The 23,777-nt window shown below is 41.7% G+C and overlaps 1 protein-coding gene across 1 annotated transcript; it reads left to right on the top strand.

Moving 5' to 3' along the window:
• Positions 1-1,866: 1,866 nt before the first annotated feature.
• Positions 1,867-18,346, top strand: LOC131708974 (macrophage mannose receptor 1-like). Its single transcript, XM_059010492.1, has 15 exons — positions 1,867-1,991; positions 7,814-7,861; positions 8,431-8,775; positions 11,139-11,480; positions 12,235-12,558; positions 14,452-14,793; positions 15,400-15,441; positions 15,534-15,575; positions 16,179-16,220; positions 16,313-16,354; positions 16,447-16,488; positions 16,581-16,622; positions 16,717-16,758; positions 16,851-16,892; positions 17,034-18,346. Exons 2-15 carry the CDS (start codon positions 7,825-7,827, stop codon positions 17,414-17,416), a joined length of 2,109 nt encoding a protein of 702 aa, XP_058866475.1. The 5' UTR covers positions 1,867-1,991; positions 7,814-7,824; the 3' UTR covers positions 17,417-18,346.
• The last annotated feature ends 5,431 nt before the right edge of the window (positions 18,347-23,777 follow it).

Here is a 23,777-nt window from a genome sequence, read left to right as displayed (position 1 = left end):
ACTCGTTTCTCCACCGATACCGAACGTCTCGTGTGTGTGTTTTGGCACTTCAGTAAATGACAAAGACGCATGTACGGATATCCTTAGACATGCGTACTTTTTAATCCAGTCATTCGGAAACTACAGTCTCAAGTCGTTCCCACCAGCCTTCTGTTCGGAAGATCGCCCGAATGTTTCGATCTACCGTCATGACACTGCAGATCGTCGCCGCTGTATTTAGCAGTGCAGACAAAGCAAAACGGCGTCTCCGCTGGTTTTGCAGAAAAGAGCAGAGCTGTGCTTGACGAGCTCTCGATCGTTTACGTACAGAACTTCCAAAAGCATAAACAGAAACACAGCCTCCATGTTGTCACACAAAACCGCACGACCGGTGTGTAATGATGGCCCGAGTTCAGTGGTTTGTTTAAACAGGGAGTCACTCACTTCTGTAATGAAAGGTGTGTGTGTGTACAACACACAACCGCAGCGAGTGCCGTCTGGAAATACGGTTGTCGAGTCAACCGCAGTGTGTGTGTGCGCAGTGCATCATCTCACCCCAGCACTAGGTTATTTACCGATTGGCTTTTGTGTTTTTTTTTATTTAAATATTCACGTTACAATATGACTTTCACATCATTAAAACCTTTTTAAAACATGGTATCGTGTTCATTTGTCTATTTGTTTGTGTTGTAAAGATAATCAAGTTTCTACATTTCTAAAGATTATTATATCATGAAGAGTTATTGGTAAAGTTCCTGCTGTAGTTTGGAGCTGCTGTTCGTTCAATAACTAGGACTCTTCATCCAATATGCTTTTATGCTCCGTGCACATGGCCTCATCATTTTAGAAGGTTCATGTATTACTTGTAAAGCATCTATTAGGTTTGTGTAGCGCCACGTACATGCTTCTACTAATAAAACACTTCACTTGCTTAATCAAACCATCTGTTGTTTAACTGAGGGATAGAACCTCTCCAGTCATTTCTCATACAGTGTTTCCCATTTACAAATCCCTTTCAAATGCATGCAAGCCCAGAGATCAGAGATAACGATGTAGCTCTTCTGATCAGGATTGTTTATTACCCAGAACAAGGACCATGCATACAGATATGTTAACAGTGCTGCAGTGTGCAAAAGGAAATATCAAACAATACAATGCTGTCAAAACTATCCACAGACAGAGATAGATATTCTGCTGCTGCTAAGTCACCAACTGTTTATAACTGTCAATTATTAAAAGTAATGAATCGTCCCCGCAAGACTGGAGGAGAGAAGGAGCACGCTTTAATCCAGTTAAAGAATTGGTTAGCCGCTCCCTTTCGCCTTGATCGCAACCAATCCCCACCTGTGAGCTAAAACACAACACAATGTTAATCAATAAACGCCACAGAAAGAATAAATACACAGTGAATTATGATATAGCACAGTGCATAATTAAAATGAACCACCATGGATCCCAAAATTATATATACAGACTGGCAAACAATCAATACGCCGGGAAACAGGGACACCAGCAAATAGTGACGTCAATCCTCCTCGGCTCCTCTTCAACAAAACACACAGTAAACAAACAACTAGAGCAAACACGGTTATATTAAAACCATAGAGACAATAACCCCGTGTGTGCACACAACACAAATTAATATGGGCAAGAAGATAAATAAATAATAACGAACAACAACACAGCAACGTGAAAACAAACACAGAACACAGTGGCTGACGCCCGGCGCTTTCGTTTGTGAAATACAACAAGGATACCATTAAGCCGTACAACCACAAAACAAAACACCTAAACTGTTTGGTTTTACCTCGGGAGAATCCGGACTCTCGTCTCTTCATAAACCCTCCGAACTCGCAGGATAATCAAAACCAGAAAACACACGAATGAAGCAGAGACAGAACCGAAATGCAGCCGAACCGGCTTCCACACAAACCAAGAACGAAACACTGCAGCGCAGGTCCAGCGTAAACCCAGAACAGCTGGAGGCGTCTCTGCGAGCTGTCCTAACAAAGGTACCGCCAGATGTGCCTGTCAGGACACTGCACTCTGATTGGTTATCATATTATTGTTAATAAAACAATTAATAATCCTGTCCCAACACCGAAACCCTAAACCTAAGGTCAGTGTCCTATACTGCAGCCACTGCTCATATTAAGTAGTTCATGGTTGGCAGTGAATAAGCATTATTGTTACTGTCAGTTAGAAGCGTATTACATTATCAGGCAGCTCAGAGTTATTACATTATCAGTGAAAAAGTATTACATTGTCGGGATTATCAGGTTATTACGTCAGTGGGAGAGTATTACATCACTGGTGGTTACAGTCATAGTTCTGATGAATTCTTCATAATCAGATGCATGTAGATCTACAGCAAACCCTGCCTCGAGGATGCTGAATCTCGAATCCGGTCAGCCGCTTGCAGTTTGTTTAAAATGTATTTTGTTTAACGCTGAAGAAACTGACCAGATTCGAGATTCAATATTCTGACTGCAGGGGTTGTGGTTAATCCATTGAGAAAAAGCACACCGAGCACTCACAACCCTACAACACGTTCATAAATAAAAAAACACCGTCATTAAGATTCAGGAGAGAATATTACAATATTTCAAAGCTGCTGTAAAGCGGTGCAATTCTGTATCCCCTCACATTGTAATTAAAACACCCACATTTCAGGGTGATGTCATGTGGTTTGTTTACAGCGTTATTGTAATTTGCTCAGACAATTTAACACAGCTTTCAGGGAGAACTGTAGGCGCCCTCCGGTTGTTGAATACATTTCATACCTTACACTCTTGAAAACACTGACCACAGTAAGGAATAGTTAAAAAAAAAATCAAAATGTAAAGAAAACCAAAACTGTTCTCATGAGTTCTACACAACCATATTATTTTCCACCAAGTTTTATAAATAAAAGGCACCAATTAGTACAAAAACCACCAAATCCTGGTACTGAAACACACAGTCTGAAGGATGATAATGCAGTTTTTAATGAGAAAATGAACAGAAAAGCTGACAGGACGTGTGGTGAACTATCTGTTTTTAGAGGCGGCTTGCTTGCCTTGTTTAGATTTTATTTATTTTTTTAAATGCACTGAAAGGCTGGACCCAGTGACGTCACTAAACGGTGACCTACATGGAAACTTGCGCGTGCAAGATTTAAACACGAATATCTGTTTCCTTTAACCACCAGCATCATCTCAGAAGTTTATTTTCTCATACATTTCCAGAAGCTGAATGGTCCACATCATCTGCCCGATATTGTGGATCAATGCAAGCCAAATTAAACCAGAGGCTGCAGCCATCCCAAACAAGCCGTAAAAGAAAATTGAAAGGATTGTAATTGAAACCAAGCATGCAAATAAACCATTCATTATTATTTTGAAATTAATACAAAAACAAATACAGGGAAAGCTAAGCAACCGGATGTGGTATTTCTATTTACAATATACAATTAAAGCATTATGGAATACAATAAGACCTTTCTAAATAAACTAAAATTGAACATCTGTGGATATGACCAGATGTCTAGAACAGAGCCAAACTTGAAAACATTACCCAGTCCTCCTACTCCTCTTCATGGGAAACATTCACAGAAGCTTCCTCAGCACAAATGCAGCACAGGTCAGTTAAAATCTCTGCAAAGCACAACCTAGATTAGAATGCTGTTTATTTAGCAGGGATATAGCGTTAGTTAAACATTAATGCATACATTGATGGGGATTCTGATTTTAAGGGTTCAATTCAAAACTTCTAGTCAAACACTAGAACACGGGGCTGTTCTCCAGACAGTTATTTTTTCTTTTTACTTTAATTTGGGAGCGAGACATGGATTCACCTAAAATGAACATTCGATTGGATTGAATTCAGGCTAATACTTTTACATAAAAACTCCCATAAAATCAGTACCCTTACTTCAGGAGAACAGTGAACAAATCTAATCTTTGTAAGCAAAAATGAAACTTATCTGAACTGGAACTAACCAAGTGAAGAAAATACATTTCTGGCTTACAAGAGTAGCATCCAACAAATATTGCAGCTAACATTGGTTGAGGATGGATTCAACACTTGTCTTGTTGTTTCAAACCAAACAAATTGGGAACATTTTTGTAGGAGTTGATACAATATTTTGTTACATGAATTTATTAAAAGCTGTACTTTCCCCACCTTTAATTACTACACATTTACCAGACTCATTTAAAGCCTCAGCTATGTCCCTTTGCCATTTATTAATGGAAGCAGTGCTGTTATCAAAAACAACCCTTCCTCATTTAAAAGGTATTCTGAAAACTGGAAAATTTAAGACCTCACTGGCAACAATTTAATTGGAGTTCTTATAAACTTATTAATGAATTATTGGAAACATATGGAACTATTTTACATTGAAAATGTTAAGATAAATGAGACCGCACTGTGTTGATCCCCGGAGCCAGCATCACAGCTGTTGTGTGTGCTGATGCGCTAGGGAGGCAAAATAAGCTGATCCCTGGAGCCAGCATTATTATTATTAGTTTATTTAGCAGACGCCTTTATCCAAGGCGACTTACAGAGACTAGGGCGTGTGAACTATGCATCAGCTGCAGAGTCACTTACAATTACATCTCACCCAAAAGACGGAGCACAAGGAGGTGAAGTGACCTTCTCAGGGTCACAAAATGAGTCAGTGGCTGAGGTGGGATTTGAACCAGGACCACACAGCATTACACTTCAGCCACCAACACCAGACAGAAGGATATCTACATCATGTGGAAGGAAGCGCAAATAATAATAATAATAATAATAATAATAATAATAATAATAATAATAATAATAAATGGATGGAGACACAGATGGATCACATTAGTTTACTGTAAAGCTATGTCTTAGTTGGTGCTTATCTTGGCAAGAGCAGAGCTCAAATGATCATGAAACATGACAATAGACATTTTAATTTAATATCTTAGGTATTGCAAAGTCATAGTGTAAATGTATTAGTTAATATTAACATTAACATATATTGTAATTCTGCCAATTAATATTGCTTTATCTCATCAAAAAATAAAATCAATAATACTTGGCTCTTGCGTGTCCATGGGATCCTGAAAATGAATATTTACCTTGCAAACGTGCACTCCACATGAGACAGAGCCCCTCTGTTTTGGATGGGAACAGTCTAACAGGACCATCTTGAGAACAAACCTCTCTCATGAAAGCTCTTCAAAATGAATATTATTATTTATTTATTTATTTAGCAGACGCCTTTATCCAAGGCGACTTACAGAGACTAGGGTGTGTGAACTATGCATCAGCTGCAGAGTCACTTACAACTACGTCTCACCCAAAAGACGGAGCACAAGGAGGTGAAGTGACTTGCTCAGGGTCACACAATGAGTCAGTGGCTGAGGTGGGATTTGAACCGGGGACCTCCTGGTTACAAGCCCTTTGCTTTAACCACTGGACCACATATAAATAAGACCTAATTTGGTTAAAGATTTTTTTCTGTCAACTACAAAACTGTTTGGCATACTACCTTATTAGAAACACCAAAATAAAGGATTATGAACAACTCAGTACAGAACATTGTTAGTTGTGTGTATTTTAAATGCAAGTAAAATATTTTGCAAATAACAGAAATACACAAACAAATATAAACTACTTCACTCCAAAGCAATAAAATGTCAATTAAATAATTCAAATCACTCAATGATAAAACAAACAAGAAAATAAACCAAGAACCTAAAACTACCAACGTCAAATACCACTCAATACAGAAAATGAACACAGAACTTAAGCGTTTAGAGAGCAGCCCTGACCTGCTCTGGTACCATTGAATTATCAAGGCGGGGGGGGGGGACCAATAAGCGATAGCTTGGATATCTATTATGTAGTAAAACCTAATATAAGGAATTACAAGCAGAAAAAGAGAAAAATATTGTTTTAAAAAATCCCTATTCTATTACAAGCAGTATAATAGATACAGCAGCATTCAGTCTAAAATAAGGAAAATCAATTTAATTAAGTGAAAGATAATAAATATCTATTGTGCAATTAATATACACAATATAAAATGGAAGTTCACAAGGTGCACATATGCAATTACAGGAAGTTAAGTTCAGAGTATGCATAACAATTAGAGAAGAGAAGTTCACAGAGTCACCAGTGGGAGGGAGTAAAGAGCGAGGCTAGGCAAGAGAACTCTACTCTCCTGAATTCACAGCAACATGAATGTGAATCAATTTCAGCTTAAATATATATTTTAGAACACGACACTTTTCTAATCTCTTTCTTCTCACATCGTTATACTTCAGGCGTCATTCACCCTGCTCCTCCACTCTCTCGTTTTCCTTTTCCACGTTTTTTTTTTTTAATAGTCACATCACATAATTGGAAACACCTGCACGAGAGTCTGAAAATGCACGACTTCCTCAATCGCTACGCCGCTGTGCACGCACATTACAAGTGTGTTTATTAAACGCTAGGGCAGTCTCAGAGTCTGTAATGAGAGGTCATTACAATACTTTACCTTCCACTTCAAATTTAGCAGCTCTCCTTCAAATAATTAATTTATCCTGCTTCGTTGCGCCACTCGGGTAGTACATCTTATGCTATATGTAATTGATTTATGTGTCCAAACAAAGTGCACGAGCACATCACTGTGTCTCAGTGGAGGAGACTAGACTGAGGCGCGTACTCGTTTAGAGTCAGCACTCAAATATCCGACCCTATAAAATTTGACGGTTAAAGGAGTGTGACGCATATCATGATTATTTCATTTTGGCCCGTTACAACCCTTGTCCGTTTTTCAGGGAACACGAAAAAGATACGATGTAAAAAAATACATATCTGAAAGGACTGTGTTTTAAAATAAGTCGGCTTCCATTTAGATGTAATGTATTGGTTTTGTTGGTACAGTACTAGATTTTTAACAGAAATATATTAATTCAGACGATATGATTCTGAAAACATCATTTGCAAAAAAGGGACGACTCGTAGATTGTATTACAGAACATACTTTTACATCTGGTAAGTACTGTAGCAGTTTGTGAAATGCCCCGTTAACAACCCAACAGCAAAATTAAATCAAAATGTTACCCAAGCACAGAAAAAGTAATGCATTTTAATGAAAGATTTAAAAAAACAATGTCAGATTCCAGGATTAAAACAGTATCCAAAGTCAGTATTCAGAATTGCAGAATATAGTGCTCGATAAGGCCCTAATGTCACAGTTCACTTGCAAATGAAAATGCACAAAAACAACTAAAGGTCACAGATTTAAAAAATACATCACAGTATCTAAAACTGTTTACTGATTAACTGTTGCATCACCCTAGCTTGTCTCGTTCGCTTTGATTTGGCTTCGACGGATATTCAGATCAATTGTAACATTGAAGCGATGGGCTTTGTATCAGAAAACTAATGACAGAGTCGGAAGCAATGCACAGGGAAGTGCATTCATCTGTTAAATATATAATGTTGATTTATTCATTCTTAATACGAGGGCGGTAAAACGCAACTGATGTGTATCTGGGTAACGGATATTCGAGTGCTGACTATATCACAACCCTGTGCAGGTGTGAAATCACAGGGGATACAGAATTCCATGGGGTACAAAGATCAGCGGTACCCTGTATTTATATTGGAAGTGAACCTGCCTTCCCGTTACCATGGTCATGCCTGCTACATTCACTTGAGCCTGATAGCCCTTCTCTGGTTTTCTGTTCATTGGCGGTGCATTAGATTGTTGCAGCAGCATGTACTGTAATACCAGGCTGCTTTACATTTGCATATAGGCTAAGCATAATAAAAATGACAATGTGCATTGAGGTGATTCACAGAAAGTCTTCTGTTTCTAATGCAGAGTCTGCTGTGATGGGGGAGAGAGGGCTGCTCATCCTTCTGCTTGCAGGTGAGTTTCCTTTATTTCTGCTTTTCACACTGTTTGCTTTGATATTGTCCACATTCCCTCTCAGAGAAGATCATGCGGTTCTTAAAGCTGCAGTGTCCCTCAATCACGTTCAATCTAAACTAACGTGTGATTCCTGGGTGTGTGTTCACTGCACTGCTCCACTTCTACAGAGCAGACCTTGTTGCTGTTGTATCTGCTCAGCTCAGCACAAGGTACTGATCAGTAATGTGGGAGGTATACGGAGGCTGTCTGTTGTCACACTTATTTTTTTTAGCTATTAGGAGGATCAGAATCTGGTTTCATTCCTAAGTGTAGTTTAGCAAAGGTTATTCAACAGCTTTTCAAGATACCTTAATGTGGGATGAACCTACAGAGGCTGCCTGTCTGTCCAGAGTTATTATCAGAATCTGGGGTATATTGAGGCCGTCTCTCTGTCTGTGTTACACATTATTTATCTAGAGAGGTTCTTATTCCTCTTGTGTTTGACCTGTCTTGATGTATTGTGGAGTATATATTGTGGAAAATATTACAATATATTTTAATAATGTTTTTTTTTTTTTTTTTTTCAGGGTTTTGTGTGCCTGCTTACAATCAGATCATTAAACATGTGTTTGTGAATACTCTGAAGAGCTGGTCTGAAGCTCAGAGCTACTGTAGAAAGAATCACACAGACCTGGCCACTGTGCGCAGCCAGGAAGAAGCACAGCAGCTCTTAAATATTGCAGGAGCTTCTCTCAATACTTCTGCCTGGATCGGGCTTTATCGTGATGACACACAGAACTGGCAGTGGTCTAACGGCGATGATGTCATCTACTCCAACTGGAGGGCAGACCTCTTCTGTGCTTCAGTCAATTCAGAGGGAAAGTGGATTGATTTACCCTGCCACCTTCAGAGAGCTTTCATGTGCTACCAAGGTAAAGATAGTTATTATTTGACACATTTTTTTACCTTCTGAATATTTATAACAAATATGGACGACCTTTGTGTTTTTATTCTTATTGTTTCCTCAATTGAAAGGGAGTAAAAAGGCATATGAATGAAAACATCTACAACATTTTTGATGGCAGCCATTGTTTACAGAAAAATATACAACTATGTACTGTATTTAAATTCAGAAAGGGAGTAGCCACACGTGACCCATGCCCTGCCCGACAACAGACATGTCACGATTAAGTCTAATTATGAGCGGTGGAGGCTAGCCCCAAACTTGTATCATGTAGCTAATACAAATACAGTAAAACACACTCCACTGAAAGCGCCCTCCTCTCTGTAACTGACTATCTGCTCTCTGCTCAGGCTGCTGTCGACCATACTCTTCTCCTCTCTCTCTCTGACCTGGGGATCTCAGACACTGCTCTTGCCTGGTACTCCTCCTATCTCTCTAACCGTTCCTTCCCGGTTTCCTGTCGTGGCTCTCTCGCTTATCCTCGCCCCCTCTCTACAGGTGTACGTCAAGGATCTGTCCTGGGATCCCTCGTCTTCTCACTATACACTCGCTCGCTAGGGACTCTCATCTCCTATTTTTTATAACTTTGTTTATTGATTTGATATTATCAATAGAAATGTACAGAAAGCAATCAGCAGTGGGGAAAAAGACACAATAAAAGAAGCTGAAATGCAACTGATGGGAAATAGAGAGGAGAAAGAAAGGAAGGAGAAGAGAAAAACCCGGTGGAACTGAAAACGGAGTCACATTTAGTGCATACTAAGAATAATGGGTGGAAGAAAGCTTTTAGCAGTCTTCAGCAGCTTTTTAAAGTCTTCAGCTGGCTCAAGGAGCGAGAGGGAGCTGGAGTTTTTCAAAGAATGGCTCCCGAGTGGTGCATCCAGTAAAAGCACTCCCGTAGAGTGCAGGATGTGCCCTATAGTCTGGACGTCATCGGTTTGAGTCCAGGCTATTCCTTAGCCGACCGAGGACGGGAGCTCCAAGGGGGCGGCGCACAATTGGCCAAGCGCCGCCAGGAAGGGAGGGAGTTTTAGGTCGGCTAGGGTGTTCTCGGCTCACCGCGCACCAGCGACCCCTGTAGTCTGGCCGGGCGCCTGCAGGCTTGCCTGTAAGCTGCCCGAGAGCTGCGTTGTCCTCAGACGCTGTAGCTCTGGGTGGCTGCATGGTGAGTCTACAGTGTGAAAATAAATGGTCAGCTGATGGCACACACTTCGGAAGACAGCGTGTGTTCGTCTTCGCCGCTCCTGAGTCAGCGCGGGGGTGGTAGTGGTGAGCTGAGCTAAATAAAAATAATTGGACACTATTAAATTGGGGAGAAAACTACAAAAAAGCTAATTGGCAACTACTAAAAAAAAGGGCTATCATGCTATGTAGAATTTTTCTTTGTCCCTGAAATGTGAATTATTTTTTTTTCAAGATTAAGGAGTTGCATGACATCCCTAACCCAGTGGATGTGAGAGGGTGTAGCAGCTTGCTTCTGGTTAAACAGAATTAGGTGTCTGGCAAGCAACGCCACCAGGGAATCTGACTGCAACGTGGTCAATGGGATGTCATTGGGTACTACACCAAAAAGGGTGATAAGGAGAAGAATCAATGTTTGTTGAAGTAATTTGAGAAAAAGCTTAAAAAATGCAGGTCCAGAAAGGAGCCAACCTGGGACATAACCAAAACGTAAGTCATCACAGGTTGGATCCAAATCCGGGAAGATCTTAGCCATTTTTAAGTCTAGAATCAGTAGATTTGTGCACCTTTGTTGCAGACAAAATTCCGGACCTGTAGGTGTCGGAAAAAATGAGTTCTTGGAAGATTACATTTTGGAGAAAGCTGGTTAAATAAATCAACTCATAAGCAATGTATAGGTCTTTAAGAGATTGAATACCTTTGTTGTGCCAGATATGAAAGGCCAGGTCCCCTGGAGAAGGAGGGACAGGTGAGTGGCATCAATGGGGGGGAGGGGGAACATAGAGATAGATTGTAAGCCAAAGTGTTTCCTGAACTGTGTCCAAATCCTGAGTGACTGTGGAACTAGAGGGTTAGTACTGAATTGATAGGTAAGGATGAGCTATTGCACTTACTGCAAACTGCACTGTATTAACTCTGAAGCTTGCATTGTAGCCCTGTACTGCTCTGTAACACCTGTAAATCGCCTTGGATAAAGGTGTCTGAGAACTAAATGAATAAATAAATAGTAACGACTTTCTAAGAGTTTTGCCCCTTGGTTTTAAATTAACAAAAAAGGTATCGATTGTGGACAAGACACAGTTTATGTTAAACATCTGATTGAGGACAATGCATAGCTCCCAGCCTCTCATCTAATGTTTGTATTTCCAGAGACCAGCAACATCACTGAGAGATACACCCTGATTGAAGAACTGAAAACCTGGACTGAAGCTCAGCAGTACTGTAGAGAAAACCACACCGACCTCGTCAGTATAAAGAACGCCAGTGAAAATGAAGACCTAGTGAAGAAAGCGCAGGGCAAGCCCTTCTGGATAGGCCTGTTCAATGAGCCCTGGAAGTGGTCACACCAGGGGGATAGCTACACATTTCACTACTGGAGCAATGAGCAACCAGACAATTATATAGGGAAAGAGAGCTGTGTGGTGATGATGACGAGCGGTGAATGGAATGATGCTGCCTGCAACACGCGGTACCCTTCCTTCTGCTGTGAGGGTAAGGATCCCGGCTCAGTATGTGTTCTCAATTGGAAGGTTTCACTGTTTATTATAATCACAGAATATGCATTACAGTTTATATAGCAAAGATTTTGTACAGGTAACTTGGACAGTACCAGCTGTTTTACAGCCCAATGGAGCAGTTCTGCTGTCTAGACTGTGGTGGCAGTTTCCTGCAGAGCTTTAGAAATGTGATAAACCTTCAGATTGAAATAAGCAAGCATGATTAGATCACTTCAACAGGTCCTAGTGCAGTGGTGTAGTTGAGCCGGAATAAACCAGATCTCTGTTCAGGTACACCTTTCTAGAGGCAGCAGTGCTGTAGTTCAGAACCAGGCATGGATCAAGTACTTTAACACCACTGTCCTAGTGAGTCACCACAGAGAGTGTAAATGGGGTTAAAGGGACAAACAAGACACCACTTATATTTATGTATGCTTTTAAGGTATTGCACAGTACAGCTCAGTACAATAACATTAACACGGATTGAACAGTGAATTGAGTTTTTCTCACATTGATTTTTTTGGCTACCTGGTGTTTCCATGACCTTCGTTACTCATGTCAGAATGCTACTCATGTTATAGTACAAACCACAAGCATGATGTTATATTTATTTTACCATACAGTTATAGTAGCAGCCTACATTCTTACAAGACCAATAATCTGTGACCTTTAGTTACATTTACAGTGCAAATCTCGTCACTGAAGAACAAGTTTTCACTGATCTTTATTGTGCTGTCCCCTCTCCCCAGGCGGCTCCTCTGGTCAGTGTTTCTATGAAGGAACTGAGAAGACATGGCAGGATGCTCAGAGCTACTGCAGAAACCAAGGCAGAGACCTGCCCACCATACAAGACCAGGACGGGGTTAATACGCTTAGAGGTCTTATACCTACAACTAATAACACCCATTTCTGGATCGGGCTGCATCATGACGAAGAGAACTGGCATTGGTCCAATGGAGATGACGTCATCTACTCCAACTGGGAACCATACCTCTTCTGTGCTTCAGTCAATTCTGATGGAGAGTGGGAGGATTCAGTCTGCAGTGAGAAGAAAGCTTTCATCTGCTACAATGGTGAGTTGAGATTCAATTCCTTTGTTAATGAAACAGCTGACTGGACTGGGGGTTGAAGCCAGGTTTCCTGGATACTGCCCAGGTCTGTGACAGATCAGTTCCTGGTAGAAATAATGCTATACAGTAAAGCCTGTATTAACAGCCACCTTAACTAAGCAGTCATTGCACTGTCTCAGCCAATCAGATTCTCCGTAGAGGGCTCATTATCATTCAGTCGATGCCCACAGAGCTTTAGAATGTTGAAACTGTCATTGGAACAGAGGCTTACTCCCTGTCACACTACATAACCGATCTCGAGAACCATGCTCAAAAACGTGTTCATTAATCCAGCTCAAAGCATCCACACTTAAGTATCATTTCATGTTTAGTCAGGCTTACTGGGTACAAACACTATTAAAATAGTTTGGTTACAGTTCCTAGCAGTGCAATGGACTGTGAGACTTAATACGTTAGTATCCCACCATGCACGATGTTTACAGCCTGGCAAATACGGAGCCCATGCCCACGGAAACTAAAATTATAATAAGTGTTTAGACTCACCGGGTTTGTTTGTCTGTCCGTCCACTGTTTGTTTAGTGTTAGTCCTTTTTGTTTGTCTATTTATTTTGGCCTCAAGTGCCGTGTCGTGTTTTCTGTTTAAAACCTTTTTATTTGTTTCATTAAACCTACTCAGCACAGCCATTGAGTTTTCAGTTTCAACCCCAGGACTGTCTGTCTGTGTGATTCTTTGTGGCCTGGCGTCATCCCTGCAGCTAGCCTGTCACAGAAAGGTGTTCATGAAAGCACATGGGAAAGGTGTTCATGAAAGCACATGAGAAAGGTGTTCATGAAAGCACATGGGGAAAGGTGTTCATGAAAGCACATGGGAAAGGTGTTCATGAAAGCACATGGGAAAGGTGTTCATGAAAGCACATGAGAAAGGTGTTCATGAAAGCACATGAGAAAGGTGTTCATGAAAGCACATGGGGAAAGGTGTTCATGAAAGCACATGGGAAAGGTGTTCATGAAAGCACATGGGGAAGGTGTTCATGAAAGCACATGGGAAAGGTGTTCATGAAAGCACATGGGAAAGGTGTTCATGAAAGCACATGGGGAAAGGTGTTCATGAAAGCACATGGGAAAGGTGTTCATGAAAGCACATGGGGAAAGGTGTTCATGAAAGCACATGGGGAAGGTGTTCATGAAAGCACATGGGGAAGGTGTTCATGAAAGCGCATGGGGAAGGTGTTCATGAAAGCACATGGGGAAAGGTGTTCATGAAAGCACATGTGAAAGGTGTTCATGAAAGCACATGGGGAAAGGTGTTCATGAAAGCACATGGGAAAGGTGTTCATGTAAGCACATGGGAAAGGTGTTCATGAAAGCACATGGGAAAGGTGTTCATGAAAGCACATGGGAAAGGTGTTCATGAAAGCACATGGGGAAGGTGTTCATGAAAGCACATGGGAAAGGTGTTCATGAAAGCACATGGGGAAGGTGTTCATGAAAGCACATGGGGAAGGTGTTCATGAAAGCACATGGGGAAGGTGTTCATGAAAGCACATGGGAAAGGTGTTCATGAAAGCACATGGGAAAGGTGTTCATGAAAGCACATGGGAAAGGTGTTCATGATATTGCTTTTGTCATATTGATTTTGCTCTTAAAGAATATATTGATATTCAATTTTTAAATAGGGCGACATTACTTTTAAATCATTAAAGCAGACCCCAAGCCTGCTGTAAAACTTTTCAGACATTAATAAACTGAAGAGACTCCCAGGCACTGTTAGAGATGTTGCTTTTCATGACCTTGATAGCTGAGCTGGATGTGACTCGGGTTCAATCACTGTACAACAGGAGAGCCATTGCACCTCCACCACTGACATTGATTTTGATCTGCTGTTTGTGTTTACAGAGACCAGCATCATCACTGAGAGATACACCCTGATTGAAGTTCTGAAAACCTGGACTGAAGCTCAGCAGTACTGTAGAGAACACCACACTGACCTCATCAGTATAAAGAACGCCAGTGAAAATGAAGACCTAGTGAAGAAAGCGCAGGGCACGTCTGTCTGGATAGGCCTGTTCAATGAGCCCTGGAAGTGGTCACACCAGGGGGATAACTACACATTTCACAACTGGGGCAATGGGGACCCAGACAATTGGGGAGGCAATCAAAAATGTGTGAGGATGCTCAAGAGTGGTGAATGGAGTGACTATAGCTGCAACTCTCAGTACCCCTTCTTCTGCTATGATGGTAAGGATCCCGGCTCAGTCTGTGTTCTTGTTCAGCTCAGTGTTTGTACCCCAGTCTGTGAGTAGGGACTCAGAGGCCCAGTTCATCTGATCCTACAGTAGCTGTCTGACCCCCAGAGCAGGGCAGGGTGTAGCCTAGAGATCTGAAGAACCAGAAACCAGCCCCATCATTAAGAGTGTGTGAGCAGGGAGCAGCTACCCCTCACTGTTACACACAGGAGAGGCATGTGCTGTAAAATACATTCTGATTGGGTATTTATTGTATTGATTTAAAAACATTGATCCCTTCAGGATGTGTGAGACAGCACAACACATACAGTTTAATTACACTTGAAAAATAAAAATCAAACCCCCTCAGACCCTCCTTCAATACCGCTCTCTGAAGATATGGAGTGTAAACAGTTCAGTTTGATTGAAAGCCCACAGCAGAAATGTGACTGTTATGAATTACTGAATTATTTTATTTATTATAATTTATTCGCTATCGATTATCGATTCACTCTGGTCTCTCAAGGTATGGGGTGTAATCAGTTCAGTGTGATTCATAACCCACAGCAGGAATCTGACTTCGTTAGAAACTTTCTTTTTTCTCTTTATCTTTTTACAGAAGCAGAACCCTTGAGCCCCCCTTCCACTCTGGTCTCTCAAGGTATGGAGTGTAATCATTTCAGTGTGATTCATAACCCACAGCAGGAATCTGACTTTGTTATAAACTTTATTTTTCTCTTTATCTTTTTACAGATGCAGAATCCTCGAGCCTCCCTTCCACTCCGGTCTCTCAAGGTCTGTGCAGTTTGTAGAGTGCAGTGTGTTCAGTGTGATTGACAGCCCACCTCCTGTGTCATGTGATCCACTAGACCTGTATAAGCTGTGGGAGAGCTGTGTGCGGCTATTCAAAAAAAATTCTACAATTACAGAGTGTTGTCTTTAGGTTTGGAATCCTAATCTATACAGTTGCATTATATTATACATTACAAAGAATCTGTCTTTCTAAGCAAAATCTGCTGCCTGACAATGTCACACTGCAGGAACAGGTGGGCACCATGCCATAGGGTGCAGTGAAACGACTTGCCTGAGTAGAGTAACTCCTCCTCTACTGGGAATATATATTTTTTTATCTGCATTTACAGACCACGTCATTTAAGATTGTGAGCAGGGAGCAGCTACCCCTCATTGTTACACACAGGAGAGACATGTGCTGTAAGATACATTCTGATTGGGTATTTATTGTATTGATTTAAAAACATTGATCCCTTCAGGATGAGTGAGACAGCATGTCATTGTGAGCATTGCCCTGGCAGAGACAGCAGCATAGACAGAGTTTTATTACAATACGTTTGAGGAATACAGTTACCACATCATTTTTCTTTTTTTATCTTCTTACAGATCCCAAAACCACAAGCCCCCCTTCCACTCTGGTCTCTCAAGGTATGGAGTGTAATCAGTTCAGTGTGATTCATAACCCACAGCAGGAATCTGGCTTTGTTATAAACTTTATTTTTCTCTTTATCTTTTTACAGATGCAGAACCCTCGAGCCCCCCTTCCACTCCGGTCTCTCAAGGTATGGAGTGTAATCAGTTCAGTGTGATTCATAACCCACAGCAGGAATCTGGCTTTGTTATAAACTTTATTTTTCTCTTTATCTTCTTCCAGATCCCAAAACCACAAGCCCCCCTTCCACTCCGGTCTCTCAAGGTATGGAGTGTAATCAGTTCAGTGTGATTCATAACCCACAGCAGGAATCTGACTTTGTTATAAACTTTATTTTTCTCTTTATCTTCTTCCAGATCCCAAAACCACAAGCCCCCTTTCCACTCTGGTCTCTCAAGGTATGGGGTGTAATCAGTTCAGTGTGATTCATAACCCACAGCAGGAATCTGGTTTTGTTATAAACTTTATTTTTTTCTCTTTATCTTTTTACAGATGCAGTACCCTCAAGCCCCCCTTCCACTCTGGTCTCTCAAGGTATGGAGTGTAATCAGTTCAGTGTGATTCATAACCCACAGCAGGAATCTGACTTTGTTATAAACTTTATTTTTCTCTTTATCTTCGTCCAGATCCCAAAACAACAAGCTCCCCTTCCACTCCGGTCTCTCAAGGTATGGAGTGTAACCAGTTTACTGTGATTAATAACCCACAGCAGGAATTTGGCTTTGTTATAAACTTTCTATTTTCTCTTTATTATTTAATAATAATAATAATAATAATAATAATAATAATAATAATAATAATATCACCAGGCACTCCAGTCCCTGAGGATCTCCACCTGATCTCTCACAGTATGGTCTGGATGGAGGCTTGGCAGTACTGCAGGGATCACTACACTGACCTAGTGAGCCTCACAAGCCTGGCTGCACAGAACAGAGTGTCGGAGCTCGTCAGGAACAGCACTGCGTCGCGATTCTGGATCGGCCTGCACAGAACCGTTGTGTATCATAACTGGTTCTGGGTTGCTGGTAAAGATAAGAAGGGGCTCCTAAACTACACTAACTGGGCCCCTGGGGAGCCCAACAATCCTTACTATGAGCACTGTGGGGAGATGGTGCTGAGGGAGGATGGGGGGGCTGAGTGGAATGATCTGTGCTGTTATGCAAAGCTCCCCTTTATCTGTTTCAAAGATTAACAACACCCCTAAAAGGGTGTACAGCAGTGGTTCTAAATCTGTAGTTGGGACCCCTTTTAACGTCACTTTAGTCTGAAAAAAAACCCATTTACTAATAAATTATAGAAATATCTAAATCTGAATGATATTGTATAAGCAATGTGTGAATAATAAGCAACTCGAAGTCTTGTATGTGACAGAGTTTGCAATGCCATGTCTGCTCTCTATAAAGAGCTGCTGCAATGCACTGCAGCCATTGCGGATGATAGGTCTGCTTGTGATGTGGTTGCTTGAAACCTTCCTGTGAACCCCCAGGGTTTCCAACCCCCAGTCTGAGAACCACTGTCTCCACAGAACCCAGAGCTTTACTATAGGAGTAATACACCAAAATACTATAGAAGAAAATGCTATGTAGCAATCTTTAATGATATACCTTATTCTGATATTTCATTGTAGTTGTTTAATATCCTATTGTGTGTGTTCTGTGTGATTCTCTATTGTTTCAACAAAGAGCATCATCTGCCGTGCTTACTAACTAGTCCAGAAAAATGCCTCCTGAAAAGACTCCACAAGGCTGATTGTAATGAAGCAAGGTGGGGAAGCATAATAGTTCATACCCCCCTGCTGCTGCAGGTAGTCTCAGCAGCGTGCCTGTTTAGTGCACACCAGATTGACACAAAGAGAGACCAGAAAGCTTCAAGGAGGGAGGAATCTTGTGTGCCTGCAGATTAAACTACCTGCCTCTGGGGAATGCAAACAAACTGGACAGCCAACAGGGCCTGGTTTCTGATGAAGCAGATTGCAGCTCATGCTAATCTGATGAGGAATGTAGTAAAGAGACACACTGTAATTCTATTTTAATATGATGCTACATCTTTCAATATATTGAATAAGTCCTGCCTCACTCTTTATATTCTACATTTCTGAGTGTATCTGCCATTATAAAATGAATAAAGATTTGAACTTCAGTTTGAATCCTCAGTCTTTTTTTTCCTGATTTCTCTAAATATAACAGATATCACTAACACCTTCTCAAAACGTTTTAATCATCCAGAAATGCAAGTGAATCCACTGTTACACAGAAGACAGCCTAAACACAAGAACGTCAGGGTTATTCTGCCACCTACTGTTTCCAGCGAGGTATTGCAGGAGAGGTTAAGCTATATAGCAAATATATTATAGAACATAAGAATATAAGAACATAAGAAAGTTTACAAACGAGAGGAGGCCATTCAGCCCATCTTGCTCGTTTGGTTGTTAGTAGCTTATTGATCCCAGAATCTCATCAAGCAGCTTCTTGAAGGATCCCAGGGTGTCAGCTTCAACAACATTACTGGGGAGTTGGTTCCAGACCCTCACAATTCTCTGTGTAAAAAAGTGCCTCCTATTTTCTGTTCTGAATGCCCCTTTATCTAATCTCCATTTATGACCCCTGGTCCTTGTTTCTTTTTTCAAGTCAAAGAAGTCCCCCGGGTTGACACTGTCTATACCTTTTAGGATTTTGAATGTTTGAATCAGATCGCCGCGTAGTCTTCTTTGTTCAAGACTGAATAGATTCAATTCTTTTAGCCTGTCTGCATACGACATGCCTTTTAAACCCGGGATAATTCTGGTCGCTCTTCTTTGCACTCTTTCTAGAGCAGCAATATCCTTTTTGTAACGAGGTGACCAGAACTGAACACAATATTCTAGGTGAGGTCTTATTAATGCATTGTAGAGTTTTAACATTACTTCCCTTGATTTAAATTCAACACTTCTCACAATATACCCAAGCATCTTGTTAGCCTTTTTTATAGCTTCCCCACATTGTCTAGATGAAGACATTTCTGAGTCAACATAAACTCCTAGGTCTTTTTCATAGTTCCCTTCTTCAATTTCACTATCTCCCATATGATATTTATAATGCACATTTTTATTTCCCGCATGCAATACTTTACACTTTTCTCTATTAAATTTCATTTGCCATGTGTCTGCCCAATTTTGAATGCTGTCTAGATCATTTTGAATGACCTTTGCTGCTTCAACAGTGTCTGCCACTCCTCCTATTTTTGTGTCGTCTGCAAATTTAACGAGTTTGCTTACTATATCAGAGTCTAAATCATTAATTTAGATTAGGAATAGCAGAGGACCTAATACTGATCCCTGTGGTCAAAACAGGATTGGCTGGGAGCAAAATCAACTTGTGTTCTCTTCCAATCAGAGGCTCCATTTTAGAATTTAAAAATAATTTCATTTGGAAAACAACAGTGACAATAGAGAAAAGTGTAAGGTACTGCACACAGGCAATACAAATGTGCATTATAAATATCATATGGGAGATACTGAAATTGAAGAAGGAATCTATGAAAAAGACCTAGGAGTTTATGTTGACTCAGAAATGTCTTCATCTAGACAATGTGGGGAAACTATAAAAAAGGCCAACAAGATGCTCGGATATATTGTGAAAAGTGTTGAATTTAAATCAAGGGAAGTAATGTTAAAACTTTACAATGCATTAGTAAGACCTCACCTAGAATATTGTGTTCAGTTCTGGTCACCTCACTACAGAAAGGATATTTCTGCTCTAGAAAGAGTGAAAAGAAGAGCAACCAGAATTATCCTCTGTTTAAAAGGCATGTTGTATGCAGACAGGCTTAAATAATTGAATCTATTCAGTTTTGAACAAAGAAGACTGCGAGTCAATCTGATTCAAACATTCAAAATTCTAAAACGTATTGACAATGTCGACCCAAGGGACTTTTTCAACTTTTTTACACAGAGAATTGTGAGGGTCTGGAACCAACTCCCCAGTAATGTTGTTGAAGCCGACACCCTGGGATCCTTCAAGAAGCTGCTTGATGAGATTCTTGGATTAATAAGCTATAAACAACCAAACAAGCAAGACGGGCCGAATGGGGCCTCCTCTCGTTTGTAAACTTTCTTATGTTCTTAACAACAACAACAACATGGTGCCTTTCAGCTAATCTAAGGGGTCACGACTCTGTGGAGTTTCACATTGGGGTTCTGGGACACACTGGGTGTGATCTTTGTGATCTAAGTTAAGATGTGAGTGGAACTAAACAGCTCAGCCTTGTTCAGCTCACGGAACTCCAAAAAGACCAATGCTGCAAATTGTCAAGTATTTCCTCATTTCACAAGAGGTGTTGAAGTGAAGTGTTGAAGTATGTACTCATGCGACTACAACGTGATATAACGTTTTCTGTGTATATGGGTTATGTTGAAAAAAAAACGTATTTTCTTTATTTTTGTATAAGAAAAACAGCACCTCATTCCAAATAATCTGTTCATTCTAGGGAGACCAACTTTAAAACACGTGTATCTGTAATTCTAAATATCTTTGAGCATTCTTTAAATACGGTCTTAGGTACAATAAACATATCCATTTACGAGGATTTATTATTATTATTATTATTATTATTATTATGATGATGTTAGAACAGCCACTAACAAAAGTCCAAAAGACCACGAATCACGTCAAAGAAACTAAAACTCTTTCTCTGTACATTGGTATCGTTTTAAAAAACTTCATGATTAAGTTACATAACCCAGCCGCTCCCTCCTATCCTGTGGCTGCAGTCAGCCGGGTGCTACGTCACGGCACGCAGGCTCCAGCATTGAGAGCCAGCAGGCAGCAATGATAACTACTAACTTGTATAAATGACTTGTTTAAACTTCATTAAACTCAAATTTTTCAAGACTACTGATTGGGAGGAATTGTATTCAGAACCCGTACTAGGCAAGATGTCACCGATATTAAAATACTGCAGAAAGACAGCCAGGAATAAAATCCATGTATTAATGAGTGTATCTGTACCAGAGCCCCCAATTACTCTTAGGTGCCCTTTACAAACGCAAAATAATAGTATGGGAAAAAGGATGACTACAATAAGAAAGAAAGAAAGAACAAATACTGTGTCCAGCACAGAGAGCACTGACTGTCTCTCATACCTGCAGACCAGCATGGGGGAGAGGCACAGAGAGCCCTGAGTGACTCTCATACCTGCAGACTAGCATGGGGGAGAGGCACAGAGAGCCCTGAGTGACTCTCATACCTGCAGCCCAGCATGGGGGAGAGGCACAGAGAGCACTGAGTGACTTTCATACCTGCAGACCAGCATGGGGGAGAGGCACAGAGAGCCCTGAGTGACTCTCATACCTGCAGACCAGCATGGGGGAGAGGCACAGAGAGCACTGAGTGACTCTCATACCTGCAGACCAGCATGGGGGAGAGGCACAAAGAGCCTGAGTGACTCTCATACCTGCAGACCAGCATGGGGGAGAGGCACAAGGAGCCCTGAGTGACTCTCATACCTGCAGACCAGCATGGGGGAGAGGCACAGAGAGCCCTGAGTGACTCTCATACCTGCAGACCAGCGTGGGGGAGAGGCACAGAGAGCACTGAGTGACTCTCATACCTGCAGACCAGCATGGGGGAGAGGCACAGAGAGCCCTGAGTGACTCTCATACCTGCAGACCAGCATGGGGGAGAGGCACAGAGAGCCCTGAGTGACTCTCATACCTGCAGCCCAGCATGGGGAGAGGCACAGAGAGCCCTGAGTGACTATCATACCTGCAGACCAGCATGGGGGAGAGGCACAGAGAGCACTGAGTGACTCTCATACCTGCAGACCAGCATGGGGGAGAGGCACAGAGAGCCCTGAGTGACTCTCATACCTGCAGACCAGCATGGGGGAAGAGGCACAGAGAGCACTGAGTGACTCTCATACCTGCAGACCAGCGTGGGGGAGAGGCACAGAGAGCCCTGAGTGACTCTCAAACCTGCAGACCAGCATGGGGGAGAGGCACAGAGAGCCCTGAGTGACTCTCATACCTGCAGACCAGCATGGGGGAGAGGCACAGAGAGTCCTGAGTGATTATCATACCTGCAGACCAGCATGGGGGAGAGGCACAGAGAGCCCTGAGTGACTCTCATACCTGCAGACCAGCATGGGGGAGAGGCACAGAGAGCCCTGAGTGACTCTCATACCTGCAGCCCAGCATGGGGGAGAGGCACAGAGAGTCCTGAGTGATTATCATACCTGCAGACCAGCATGGGGAGAGGCACAGAGAGCCGTGAGTGACTCTCATACCTGCAGACCAGCATGGGGGAGAGGCACAGAGAGCCGTGAGTGACTCTCATACCTGCAGACCAGCATGGGGGAGAGGCACAGAGAGCCCTGAGTGACTCTCATACCTGCAGACCAGCATGGGGGAGAGGCACAGAGAGCCCTGAGTGACTCTCATACCTGCAGACCAGCATGGGGGAGAGGCACAGAGAGCACTGAGTGACTCTCATACCTGCAGACCAGCATGGGGGAGAGGCACAGAGAGCCCTGAGTGTCTCTTATACCTGCAGACCAGCATGGGGGAGAGGCACAGAGAGTCCTGAGTGACTCTCATACCTGCAGACCAGCATGGGGGAGAGGCACAGAGAGCCCTGAGTGACTCTCATACCTGCAGACCAGCATGGTGTAGAGGGGAGCTGGATGGAGTTGTATCTTCAGAGGTGATTCAAAATAAAGAAAATATATGAACTGCACCAATCATGCTGTGTTTGTATAAGCAAGCCTGAAATATACTTTGCACTGGTTTGTTTTTTTAGGTCTTTAACTGAGCTCCTCACGTTGCAGTATTTAAAACATCTGATTTGTTTGCGAGGGCTGCAGCGCACACCTGTTGTTATTGTAGATACAAACTAGAGAGATTTGAATGTCTCCATGGCAACAGGGTTCCAGTGGCAGGTCATCGGCTGTGCGTGTTGGTACCTCCAGAATAATCAATATTGAAATGGGGTACAAAGAGAGCCCAATCCTCGGACCCCTTCACTGAATATCTCAGGGTCCCTGAAGAGGTCATCGAGCTGCCAGGACTGGTACAGCAGTCAGTGTGATTCCTGTCTTACAGTCACCATGGCAACAAGCAAGGGGAACAGTGACACCCCCAAGCACCCAAACCAGCAACACTATATATAAAAACTGTCTAAACCATGTTGTGACACTGTGTAATATAATAAACTATGAATATTGAAACACACGGCACATACCTCTATACATAATATCATATACATATTGTTTTTTAAAATGGGAGTGACAGTCACTGTGTAAAGTATGAAGTCATTGGCTGTGCTGTTTGTCTCCACCCATCATACTCAGTATATCATATCATGTCTAAACTGAGCGTCATCTTGTCAGCGCGTTTCCAGCCGGGGAGGAGAACACTTTGGCACTGCTTTGAGTGTAAGGTAAGACTTTCCTAAAACACGATCTAGATGTATTTGTTTAAACTCTATCTATTTTCTATATGTACAAATGCAACTATCTATAAGGAAACCCAGTTCATATATATATAAAGCTTAAGTTTGAAATACAATTTAGAGAAGGCT

The sequence above is a fragment of the Acipenser ruthenus genome, chromosome 41 (genome assembly GCF_902713425.1).
Source record: "Acipenser ruthenus chromosome 41, fAciRut3.2 maternal haplotype, whole genome shotgun sequence".
Classification (NCBI taxonomy): Eukaryota; Metazoa; Chordata; class Actinopteri; order Acipenseriformes; family Acipenseridae; genus Acipenser; species Acipenser ruthenus.
This window is presented reverse-complemented; position numbering and strand designations above follow the sequence as displayed.